Source organism: Phalangium opilio, unplaced genomic scaffold (genome assembly GCF_054372755.1).
Source record: "Phalangium opilio isolate 3A_F unplaced genomic scaffold, DU_Popi_V2 ptg000082l_1, whole genome shotgun sequence".
Taxonomy (NCBI): domain Eukaryota; kingdom Metazoa; phylum Arthropoda; class Arachnida; order Opiliones; family Phalangiidae; genus Phalangium; species Phalangium opilio.
The window spans coordinates 20142631-20155347 of NW_028324189.1; the positions used below are offsets into that span (position 1 = coordinate 20142631).

General features: G+C 37.6%; 2 protein-coding genes across 2 annotated transcripts; both read left to right on the forward strand.

Annotated features, from left to right (window-relative positions):
* The first annotated feature begins 942 nt into the window (after window positions 1-942).
* Window positions 943-4061, forward strand: LOC149653722 (uncharacterized). The gene is made up of 4 exons (XM_089847033.1): window positions 943-1795; window positions 1844-2405; window positions 2493-3193; window positions 3235-4061. Exons 1-4 carry the CDS (start codon window positions 943-945, stop codon window positions 4059-4061), a joined length of 2943 nt encoding a protein of 980 aa, XP_089703159.1.
* Window positions 4062-8223: 4162 nt separating this feature from the next.
* LOC149653723 (uncharacterized) lies at window positions 8224-9296 on the forward strand. Its single transcript, XM_089847146.1, has 2 exons — window positions 8224-8356; window positions 8411-9296. The coding sequence occupies exon 2, from the start codon at window positions 8459-8461 to the stop codon at window positions 9218-9220; it is 762 nt and encodes a 253-aa protein (XP_089703272.1). The 5' UTR covers window positions 8224-8356; window positions 8411-8458; the 3' UTR covers window positions 9221-9296.
* The last annotated feature ends 3421 nt before the right edge of the window (window positions 9297-12717 follow it).

Sequence of the window (12717 nt, forward strand, 5' to 3'; positions counted from 1 at the left end):
GTTTGCACCGGGAGAAGCTAGCCGCCCCGTGTCTTTGCTATACGATGAAGATTGCGAAAAACTCTCATTTCCTCGAATATATGGAGGCCAGAAAATGGAAATTACGATCAAGAGCAGCTATCAGGATTTTGTAAAGTGGGCATTGTTGTCTTCGGGCAGAAGGTGCGCTAGCGACGTGACCAATCTCTTTTTCAAATGGTTGAAGATTGAGACGATGAAAGTTAGTCAAGCCATTCAAATATGCTTACGCAAAACTAAGGCTTCTGACGGCCGAAGACTAACAGCGAGAACAGTACGATTGGAAGGTGGGATTGAATTGCTAATTCACCACGACGATGGTTTCAGAATATTGGAGCCTCTTCGGAACTCTCCCGCATTTTGGCAGCGAAAATCGAGGGACCTTCTCGCAATGGCCAGACAACTTGGCATTCCCACCTTTTTCCTGACTGTAAGCACTGCTGAGACTCGATGGCCCGAGTTAATCAACGCTTTGTTGGTCACTTCTGGGAAAAGTACTATGACCAACCAAGAAATTGAGAATATGGCTTTCAAGGATAAAGCAAAGTTAATTCAGGAGGACCCCATTACATGCGCGAGATACTTCGATAACAGATTTCGAGCGTTATTGAGGTAATTCAGAAGCAAAGCTGCTCCACTGGGTGGATTATTATTATCGAGTGGAATTTCAACACCGAGGGTCACCTAATGTACACAGTTTATTTTGGATTTCCGGTGCTCCAAAGTTGAAACCGGATGGTTCCAACGCTGCTGAAGTTGAGATCTTTGTTGACCAATTCATTTCTTGCTCCAAGTCTGAAGACCAAGATATGCTAAACCTGATTCCGCATTAAATTTCCGCTTCAAACGCATAAACACACGAAAACGTGCAAGGTGAAGCGGAGGGAAGAGACGCTTTGCCGTTTTGGAATTCCCTGGCCTCCGATGCCGAGAACATACGTTTACGACCCGGAATTAAGAAATTGGACAAAGGAGTATGGTGAACGCATAGCATCCGAATCTTTTAAGGTTGAAAAGGCTATAGCGGCTTTGACACTAGAAAATGCACCAGAAACATTTGAAGAGTTTTTGCGCCCTCTTCAAATGACGGAACGGGTGTATATTGATTGTGTTGCAGTTAATCTCAAGAAAAAAACAATACTGCTGAAGAGATCCCCCAAGGAAGTAAGAGTGAACGCCTACAACAAAGACGTTCTTAGATTATGGAGAGCCAATATGGACATTCAATTTGTTCTGGATCCTTACGCTTGCATTATGTACGTCATCGCGTATATTGGGAAATCGCAGCGTGGAGTTTCCCATTTGCTTGTGGAAGCTATGAAAGCGGCGAGGCAGGCGGGGTCAACTATTAGAGAAAGGCTCAAAGTTATAGCTAACAAGTTTCTCAGCGGCCAAGAAATTTCTGCGCAAGAAGCGGCGTACTTATGCCTGCAGATGACTGTATCTAAGTCCAGTAGAGCTACCATCTTTATCAACACAATTATTCCAGAGAAACGGCTTCATATTCTCCGGCCCAAGAGTCAGCTTGATGATTTACCGGAAGAGAGTACAGACATATTCTCGGAAGGCCTAATTGATCGTTATCCCTTTAGGCCAGAATCCATGGAATCGGTTTGCCTAGCTGAATTTGCAGCTTGGTTCGAACTCAACAAGAAAAACAAAGGTCGAGTCACGAAGGTTGCAAGTCCAAACGAGGATGAACAATTCGATAGCGCGAACTCCGAGGATGAATCGCTTTGGCTCGCTTTGATGCATGGGCATGGTTTTGTACGCAAACGTACACAAGCCTAAGTCATTCGATACCGAAATTACAACGTCGAAAAAGATACCTTGGATTTCTACAGGGAACAGCTTCTCTTGTTCTATCCTTGGCGCGATGAAGCCACTGATATTTTGAATAAAGATTTCAAAGAAGTCTACGAAGCAAATATGGAATTGATTTCAATGAAGAGAAAAGAATTTGTAAACGAAGCTGGTGAAGCTGACTTTGAAAGAGCGAGGGTGGAATTCCTTGAAAATGAAGCCCAAGTATATGTTACTAATGTTCAACCAATATTGGAACATCAAGATGAAAGAGATCGAGAATACACGATGTATGACCCAGAATTCGCTGTTTTGGCTTTAAGAGATGGTAATGCAGACATTGGACAGGAGCTGCCCGATGGCAGCGTTCGAGACTACACAATCGTGAAAAATGTTCGTATCGTAGAAGACACTGAGTATGGAAAAATGGTACAGAGTTTAAACGCGAGGCAAAGAGAAGTTTTTGGCCATATTCTTGGACATTTTAAAACCAAGCCCGAGCAGTCTCTACGCCTCTTTGTGACTGGAGGAGCTGGAATTGGTAAAAGCATCTTGATAAACGCTGTTTACGAGGGCGTCACGAGGTATTTCCACAAATAATCTGGGGCTGACAACTCCAACGTTGTTGCTTTAAAGTGCGCCTTTACGGGAAAAGTCGCATTTAACATTAGCGGAACCACTCTACATACTGCTTTCTCGCTTCCAGTTAGCCAATACGGAGGACCCATGTCGAGACTTGAATCTGAAACGTTGAATAAAATGAGGGTTGCTTGGAAGGACCTCAAACTAATCATTATAGACGAGATTTCTATGGCTGGAGTTGGACTTCTTACGAAAGTTAATTCCAGGTGTCAAGAGATTATGGGGTTGGAAGAATCATTCGGTGGACTGTCATTTTTGGTTGTTGGTGATTTTAACCAACTGAAACCAGTAGGCGACAGTTTTGCATTTCAAGTACCTAAAGCTCGTGACACCCCTTATGCCGGATTACTGGATAATAATCCGATTTGGAAAGAATTTAAAGTTTTTTTCTTGACTGAGATCATGCGTCAAAAGGAAGACAAGGCATTCGCCGTGGCTCTGAATCGAATGGCCATTGGAAAAATGGAAATCGATGACGAATTACTAATACAGAAACAGCAGGTGAATGTAAAAGGTGATCCTCCTCTCGACGCCATACACCTGTATGCTACGAACCAAGGTGCGGCAGATTTCAATGAGCTGCGTCTCAATCAGTACAATACCGAATTCTGCCATTCTTTGGCTTTCGATACCGTTAAAGGAGACTTTCAAGCGGGTGTGCAAAAAAACAACCTGGACAAAGCAAAACAACTGAAGGTCAGTTCGACTTACGGGTTGCGTGAAAATATTCGTTTGCAAATTAATGCTCGCTACATTGTTCCAACAACATAGACATTGAAGATGGAATTGTTAATGGGGCCACCGTCAGAATCCGTCAAATTGACTACGGAGTGCGTCCCGACGGGGCTCGGGTGCCTATCAGAGTCTGGATTTCTTTTGATCACGAAAGAGTGGGAAAAGACATTAGAGCAAAAAGTGCCACTTTGATTGCCAATTTTAAAGCCGAACCAACTTGGACACCCCTTGAGAAAACAGTTAGGTCATTTACGCTTCGCCACTCGAATAAAAATGTTGCTGTTTCTAGAAAACAATTTCCTTTACAAGTGGCTGAAGCTATAACTATTCATAAGAGTCAGGGGGATACCTACAAATGTGTGGTAATTCACATCAACAATAAAAGAAAAATGCAACGGTCAATGTTGTATGTCGCTTGCAGTCGAGACACCTCTGCTCAAGGGCTTTATATTGACGCAAAGTTTGTAGCGCCTGATCCTTCAAAGGACGATGATGTCGTTAAAATAGAAATGGAGAGAATGGAAAGAGAAGCTCAACTCTTTGTGCCAACATTACTCTCACGACCAGTTATGTTTTTCCATAACCCCGAGTCTTTAAGGGGTCATTTGGAGGATATCAGACGTGACGATTTCATTGTCAGCGCTGACTTGCTTTTCTTCGTGGAAATAAGAGCGAAAGCGCAAGATGATTTAAGCATCCCAGAATTTCAGAATTTTGGAGGAATTTTCTTACCGGTTGACGCCCCCGAAAGGCGATCCTATGGATCGACTATTTACGGAAAAAAGAACGTGACTGAACTGTATTTGGATTGTACAGTCACTCGTCTCGTGGTAGGCATCCAAATGGTCAGCCCTCGCCCATAGCTCGTCTTGAACGAATTTGGCTTGATTGTAAATTAGAAGGCGAAAACATTGCTGTTGTTTTGCTATACAAGTCGCCGCAAGCCAGCTTACAACTAGTGTTGGACGATTTGACTTCGCTATTTTCTGAAAAATATGATCCAACCATACCCACTATGGTTGTTGGTGATTTTAATGTTGACTTTTTGCTAAGGAAACAGGTATTGACCAAGTTTTTTTTTGACTTGGCAAATGGAGCTCATGCCAGGATTAAAGAGCAAGGTTTCAACCAATAAAGGAAGTCAGCTTGACTTGGCCTTTGGAAACCACCTGCTAATCCAGAAATGTAGAGCTGAATATAGAGAATCGCTCTATTCGTTTCACAAATCAATTTGCATTTTCAAGAAAGGTTAACACTGCCTTAGAAATTGAATGCATAACCTATGATAATTGAACGAAAAATAATCCAAGTAGAGATCATTCAGAGGGAGATAACATGTCGATTTGAATAAATACTTTATATAAACTGGATTTATTCAAATTGACTATGTTTTCTCGGCCTTTAGAGAGTGATGTGTATAAAATACAAAAAGATCACTCAGAGGGAGATAACATTTCGATTGGGATAAATTCTTAATATAAACTGGATTTATTCAAATTGGCTATGTTTTCTCGGCCTTTAGAGAGTGATTCGTCGATCGAGATCACTCGGAGGGAGATAACATTTCTATATGAATAAATTAGGGTGACCACTAAAAATCCTAAATTATTTCGTAAGAAATATAGGAAATTTATGTATCAAGTATAGGAAAAAATTGTAAAAATTTAGGAAAAAACAGGAAGAAATTAACACAAAATATTGAAGAAAATAGGAAGCAATGATTTTAACAAAGTCTATATTAAAATAAAAAGTACGAATAACATTTATTTTTACTCAATAATTCAAAAGCCTGAATCGATAAGAAACGTTTAATGAAATTATAAGATAATATACGAAGGATATAAAAATAATATGTGGTCACTCTTAATCTGTAATTTAAACTGAATCTATTCTACAGGGCCGGTAGGCCCTTGTAGATATGACATGAGTAGTATAGAGCCACACTTCCTACCTCCGTAGGTGTAGAATGTAGGTGTAGAGTGTAGGTGTAGAATTTCAAGGTCACCCTCTGCCACGCCCCCAACAGCGCCACCTGGCGCGCGCCCCCTGGAAAACTCGCGCGCGCCCCCTGGAAAACTCCCGCGCGCCCCCTGGCGGCTGCGCGCCCCCTCGCGGGAAAACCCGCGCGCCCCCTGGCGGCTGCGCCCCCCTGGCGGGAAAACATTGCGCGGGAATCTGGCAGTCCTGTCTACAACTGTATCTGTGACGTCATTGGCGGGAAAACACCTGTCAGTCTCTTCTCTTCTACAATTGTGACGTCATTCGAAGAATTGTTGTATTGCGTAACGTATATTAAGGGGTTGCAGTAAAGTTTTATCATTGTTAAATGAAGATGTGTCAAGTTCATAGCGTAGCGGATAAAGTAGAGGTTTGGATCGGTAACGTCTTATCCCCGGAGGTTTACTGGAAAAGGACTGATACGGGTGTAGAGTTATGCTTACAAAAGGAACTATGGTGTAATATCTTTGAGTATGCCAACGAGATTGATACCTTCTTCGAGGGTAATTCGCCGCGTTTTTCCGTCTGGTTATATCCTACTACTTCAAATTTGAAATTGGAATGTTTTACCCGTGGAAAGAAACGTATATTGGACATAAGAAAATACACTAGAGGAAAATGTGAAAAATATAACGTCATGTACGCTACTGGCGAGGGAATTTCCCTTAACCATACTTCTTGGGAACACTTAAAAAAAATTAGAGGACTTCTTGACAATGAGTTGGTAGAGAAAACTAGAGCCGTGGAATCCATGAGAGAAGCTGTTCTTAAGAATCTGACTGAAATATTATTGGAAATAACCAAATATTGTCAAAACGAGGCCTGTCAAAACCAGATTGCTCACGATGTACAATGTGAATTAGAAGAAAGTGATTGGAATGAAAGAGTACAAAAAAACCTCATTAAAGCCTTGAAAAAAATTTATTATGAAAAAGTTTTGGAAAATTATAGAAATGATTTTGGTTCTAACCAACCAATTGACGAGCCATTTCTTTTTAATTGTATCATAAACGATATTGACTTTTTCAAAACTAAGTTAATCTATACTTGATATTCAAGTAATCTCAATGTTTTTTGTTTATGATCTGTATACTTACTGATTTAAATAAAAAACCACAATAAAATACACTAAAAGTAAATAAAATACACTAGGGTACAAAAAACTAACACACCAAAACACAGTAAAACACAATAAAACACTCTAAAAATACACTAAACCAAGATAAATTATCACTATGCAGCCAAAGGTAGAAAAAACTAGTTGGTTTATATTGAACTGGTATTGGGTGAAAAGCGTTTCCAAAATGGTACACCTACTGTTTCCGTTTTGTCGTGACAGATGTTCGTGGAATGGTTAGTTGATTCAAACGAAAAATATCATAATAATTTTGGAGTGATATTTGGGATGTAGGTAAGGAAATTTATTTCGTTTTACTTTAATGTTATAAATGCACAATATATAAATAAACTAATAATAAACTAAATACACTAATAATAAACTAAATACTTTGTTTCACGTGTTATTATGATCAATATGATATTGAGTCTTACAGAAACTTTGTGAAAATACACATGTACCCCACGTATTACGTGATAAAGGAAATATAATACAAAAGTAACAGAAATTAAACAATATTTTACAAGGATTTTTAAATTACACGGGAACTGGGGGGGTAAAGTTTAAATTTTTAAATTAAAACTAATATTACAAGCGGGGGTATTTTAAGATTTTGAATTCGACGTCTGTTTCATCGAATATTAGGGGACGTTTAACGGCGTGGTAAATATTTTTAAATGTTTCTTTACAAATGGTTTCCGGAAAAATAGTGAATAAGGGGGTAGTGTAACAATTGTTACACCAATTGTTACCCTTATCCAGAACGATATTGTCGTAAATATCGTTTCTATCTATAATTGAATGATATTTTACACGGGTCACTTGATCAAAGTCTTTCTCAATATTCATATCGATATCGTAATAACACGTGGAACAAAGTTTTAATATACGTTTTGATTCGTTTTCGTGACACCTTAAGCAATATGGGTTTTTGTTGGGGCACGCAAAAACATTTTCTAATTTAAAATAGTCTTTTACAACATGATTACCGTGACGCCAATCGGGAATATTGTGAGGTAATTCCGAGGGGCGCGTCATAACATAGTTGTACTGAAGAAATGAAAGTTTATAATGCGCTTTAACTCGAGTGTCGAAAACATCTTGCGCCGAAAGATAGTTTAAAATGTTTGAATCGAGGCACTGACCGGCGGTAGCGAGTGTTTCTTCAAGTTCAGTAGCGATATGAGTTGGTAAACAACCCGAATAAAGATCATGCCGAGAAGCGAGTTCATACTCGTATAGTATATTAAAAGTTTCGCGCGACGCTTCTTTAGCCAAGGTAAAAAGAGAAGGTATATTCGATAAAGACATGACTATTATTATGGCGGAGAGAATTTGATAGATTTATTATTATGGCTAGTAGCGAACTTGATTATCCATCAGATATACTTTTTGTAACGGGGGGAATCCAGCAGATATACTTTTCGTCACGGGGGGAAAGAATCATATTATATTAATAAATCCACTGTACTATAGTCATCAACCGAATACACCCTCAAGTAACATTGGCTCGCTCGTTAACGTATTTGCCTTTAAACTCGTTGTTCTATGTATCACGAGTTCGAATCCCCTTAGCGAGAGTCCTTAACAAGCGAACCAAGGTTACTTTTGTAAAGGATATATATTTTTATCTCTTATAATAAACAGTTGTTTTTATGAAGCGAAAACAAGGTTGGTTGACGTCAAAGATAATTGGAAATATATTTTACTCTCTTATAACAAACAGTTGTTGGTTATAGACTTCGTTCCATAAAATACTATTAAGCTAGCTAGGATCCGAGGCTTCGTTATACCTAAGGTGAATAATATAGCGCCTATACCGTGTTATATTTTGCTCCGTTATAACTAACAGGTGTTTTTATAAAGCGAAAACAAGGTTGGTTGGCGTCAAAGATAATTTGAAATATACGTGTGACGTCAAGGTTATAGACTTCGTTCTACAAAAATCTATGAACCTCGGTTCAGCATACCTTAAAGGACGAGAATCATTCGGACCGAAAAATACTTTACTAACAACTTGCTATAACAAATTTCTATAAAAAGGTGAGTACTTTATACTTTTCAAATGGACTAGAAAATTTAGTAAGAGGGAAATAGTTATTTTATACAGCGAATCAGAGTAAGAGACACGCTCTTGTGACCGAAATGGAAGAAGAAAATATAATAGAATCTCCTAGAAAAAAACAAAAAATAGAAGACGTTAAAGTAACGTCTTTACAAGATATCGCTATAAAAAATTTGATGCATGTTTTTAAATATAAGTTGCATAATGAAAGATATTTTAATTTTAACGATGTAAAAAATTTTATACCGAAAACTTTTTGGGGGCAAATAGAATCAGTCTTTTTTAAAGCCGCCGAAGTAGAGAAACATCGACCACCTGGAACTTTCGAAGATTTGGATATAAGTATATCAAAATCGTCTATAGAGAGAAAAATAGTGTTCGACGAATTCATTCCCTTAACGTTTGAAGAATTTGAACTAGTGCATCGCAATCGGATAGAAACGCCACCATTTATCTTAACAAATGAACAAAATCATTTACATTACCAATATTTTGCAAAAATTTGCTATTGTGGTTGCCCTCAAAATTATAGACGAATATGTCCCGGTTGCTATTTTCATCATAGTTTAAACGATTGTTTAAACGCTAAATATGAACAGTTAACTGATCACTATCAGGTTAATAGTAAAGATGCGTTACACTATTATATCTGGAACTATAACAAAAGTTGGTGTTCCAACTGCATTTTACAACCATTATTCTCATTAAAAGATGCTGACGATTGCGAACAAACTACTGATTGGCATAGTCCGTCAAATAATTATCCCTTCGAACACGGTTTTATGGGGGAAGACATTAACCGTAACACTACTCCAAGACCTACAATAGAAGACGCGTTCTAACAGTTAATTACGTACAGGCGCCGCTCCAACTGAATTTTACCATAAACTCTAAATTTCCCTGAATTTTTTGCCTTAGTTTTCCCAGTTACCCAGGTTTGTACGAACCCTGAATTCATCCTCGTAGAAATAGGCAGTTCAACTCTATTATGAAAAATACAGAAATAATATCCTAATAACTTAATTGATTGGTTAAGAAAATTAAAATTAATAATAAAACAGTTCACCACAATGTTTAATAGTGTCATTTATTTTCTGTTTTTCTTTACAAACAAGAGATGCTTCATTACGAGTTTGTTTTTTAAAATGAAGAGCTATTGTTGTTATTTATTTGTCTTTGATATTTCCTTTTTCGTTCCTTTTATTTTTTAATAAAATGAAGGGGCAGGGACTGAAGAAACGATTTCATCTGTTTCTGAGGTTTATTTCAAGTAACGTACTCTAGTCCCTAGATGCACACACGCGCTGCTGTTTTTCAATTAATAGCAATTTTTGACAATTACTTCTTAACTTCTTCAACGTAATTCGCGGGGAAATAGTAACCATTTTGAAACACTCAGCCTCAAACTATACTCCTAATCTAACCTCAAATCCCAACCCGTAACTCGAACTCAAACCCCGCCCGTAACCCAAACCCTAACCGTAACCAACCTCGAACCCTATACCTTACCCGAACTCAACCCTAAGAGATGTTTCATTAAGAGTTTGTTTTTTAAATGAAGAGCTATTGTTGTTGTTTATTTGTCTTTGATATTTCGTTTTTCGTTCCTTTTATTTTTTAATAAAATGAAGGGGCAGGGACTGAAGAAACGATTTCATCTGTTTCTGAGGTTTATTTCAAGTAACGTACTCTAGTCCCTAGATGCACACACGCGCTGCTGTTTTTCAATTAAGAGCAATTTTTGACAATTACTTCTTAACTTCTTCAACGTAATTCGCGGGATACATATCCACGAGGTCGTCTTGACGACTTTTGCACCAGCCTTTTTCGTACGTATATATTAACGTTTTTCTAAAAAAGGTTTTATTCACTTATTATAAATTATGGCATGCAGATTAAAATTTATTCATCCTTATCAAATGGTTTGCTCCGGACCAACTATGTCGGGAAAATCGACATTTGTATTTAAATTGTTGGAAAATAGTCGATTAATGATTGAGCCACCTCCAGATCGTATAGTTTATTGTTATTCTATGTATCAACCAAAATTTGACGAATTAAAAAGAAAAATTGGAAATATCGATTTTATAAAAGGTTTACCGCCTAATGACGAAGATTTCTTCGATAGGACTAAAAATAATCTGTTGATTTTCGACGACTTATCATCCGAGTGTAATAGTAGCAGTCAAATTTCTGATTGGTTTGTCAAGGGGTCTCATCATCTCAATACCTCGTTGATTTTAATTACGCAGAACCTCTTCGCTAAGGGGAAAGAGGCCAGGACAATAAGTCTTAATTGTTCTTATATAATTATCTATAAATCTCCGAGAGATTCGTCCGCTGTTGAATACCTAGGACGGCAAACGTTTCCCAAAAAGAAACATTTTTTAGCTAAAGCCTATGAAATGGCTACGGAGAAACCGCATAGTTATATATTAATTGATTGTAAACAGGACCAAGATGATAAACTTCGTTTAAGGAGCAATGTCCTTCCTTCTGATGGTCCTATGATAGTTTTTGTCGAGGATTAAATTAACGTGAACTCGCCAAAATAAATTATTTACCATAACGATGGTACCCCGATCACTTCGTCCACACTATCCCTTCTTACACGTTTTAAAACATAGTAAACAAAGAAAAAAAATTCTTAAAAATAGTAGCAATGCTCAGATAAAAGCTATTTGCAATATTTGTCATAATATTACAACTGGAGGCTTGCCAATCACCAAGACTCAAAAGGCAAAACTTAGGAGTCATAAAAGGGTTATAAGAAGATTAGCTTTGAAATCTTTGTCATTAAAAAAGAAACGTCGTTTGATAACGAATCAAACAGGAGGATTCTGGCCTTTACTACTAGGAACATTGGTACCTAGTGTAATTTCGGCGATTAACGCTGCACGATGAAAAAAATGATACTAGTTCCGGCTTCGACAGTTTTGTCGGCCGTAGACAGAGAACTATCCGATTTAGACAAAGAAATGAGTGAAATTCTTGAAAAACCAGGAACATCCGAAACAAAATTGAGAGAATATTTGACAACGCTACAAAAGTTTCTAAACGTTAAGAAATTTGTTGAACCACCGACCGTAAAATTAAGTCAACCCTCTATTGTACAACCATTGCCAGTTCCAATGGTTCCCACATCGACACCTAATCTAATACATACAATGCCTCCAAATATAATTCCATCAACACCTGCAAATGTGATGTCAACGCAGTCACCAGCAGCAACAGCACCAGCTCCGCCATTTACATTTTCTGCTCCAGTATCTACTGTATTACCAAATCCTGAAAGGCTTAAAAAGAATAGGAAAAACAGTATGGTCCAAGTAATTCACGAATATCAAGAACTGAAAAAATTGTACTCTCCGCTTGAACTAAGAAGGAAACCTAAAAAAAATTCCAAACCAAAAGAAGAAGAATCAAACATAACTGTAAGACGACAAAACAAAAGACGAAAGACGGAAAATAAATGGATCGATTTATACGAATAAAGTTTATTGATTACAATACATGTCTTTATGATTTAATAAATGATTGCACATAAACAAAAGTACCATTGCTTCGTTATACATTAAATCATGAGGATTATATAAGTCTTGAATAATCATATCTAGGGTATAACCGTTACACATGTTAAATAAATAGAAAATACAATGTAGTCCACACGTTTCTGACAAAGGATATTGTATAGGTACGTTGTTAAAATACCATTTACTAGCGTAAAGGTTAAGGTCTACAAGATTGTAGTAAAAAGGATCATTTCCGTAAGAATCAAAAAAGGTACCTATTCCATTATCTACGTAGATTGCTAACCAGTGAAGGCCTCTGCTTGATTTTGGTTCCGTATTCAAACAAAAACAATATTTTTTCTGTCTGGGTGGTAATGGTTTTTGATCAAAGGCAAAAACACCGAGAAAAAATGGTTTTGTTACGGATTCACACGTTAAAAATTCGTTTATTTCTACGGTGTTCATTCTCCTGAGGGATTGTAAATCACGGTGCGATCTTTTGAAATTATTATTTCCGATTCAAATTCCGCGTAAACAATAGCCGTTACATTATGAACCAACGGAGACTTAAATTTCATTGATATTCTCAAGTTTCCTTGTTTATTCCGTGATAGATGGTCAGCACTAGCTTGCTCTTCCGGGGTTAAATCAAATCCGTAGAGAACGTTACCTTCTTTATATTCTTCGTAAGAAACACAATTTCCTTTATTTCTTTTGAACAAGTCCAAAGCCGTATAATTTGAAAGATACTCTCGGGAATACTCGTTAACGTTATAGTTTGGCGTGAACGGAGGGTTGGGAAATGTTTGGTTCCCTATTGTTAAGGC

What these genes read in the sequence shown, in the direction of transcription:
- LOC149653723 (XM_089847146.1), top strand. Translation starts at nt 8,459, where the DNA reads ATGGAAGAAGAAAATATAATAGAATCTCCTAGAAAAAAACAAAAAATA.
- LOC149653722 (XM_089847033.1), top strand. Translation starts at nt 943, where the DNA reads ATGCCGAGAACATACGTTTACGACCCGGAATTAAGAAATTGGACAAAG. An exon ending in GCATGGTTTTGTACGCAAAC is followed by an intron (nt 1,796 to 1,843) that starts GTACACAAGCCT and finishes ACGTCGAAAAAG; the next exon opens with ATACCTTGGATTTCTACAGG. An exon ending in GTTTACGAGGGCGTCACGAG is followed by an intron (nt 2,406 to 2,492) that starts GTATTTCCACAA and finishes ATTTAACATTAG; the next exon opens with CGGAACCACTCTACATACTG.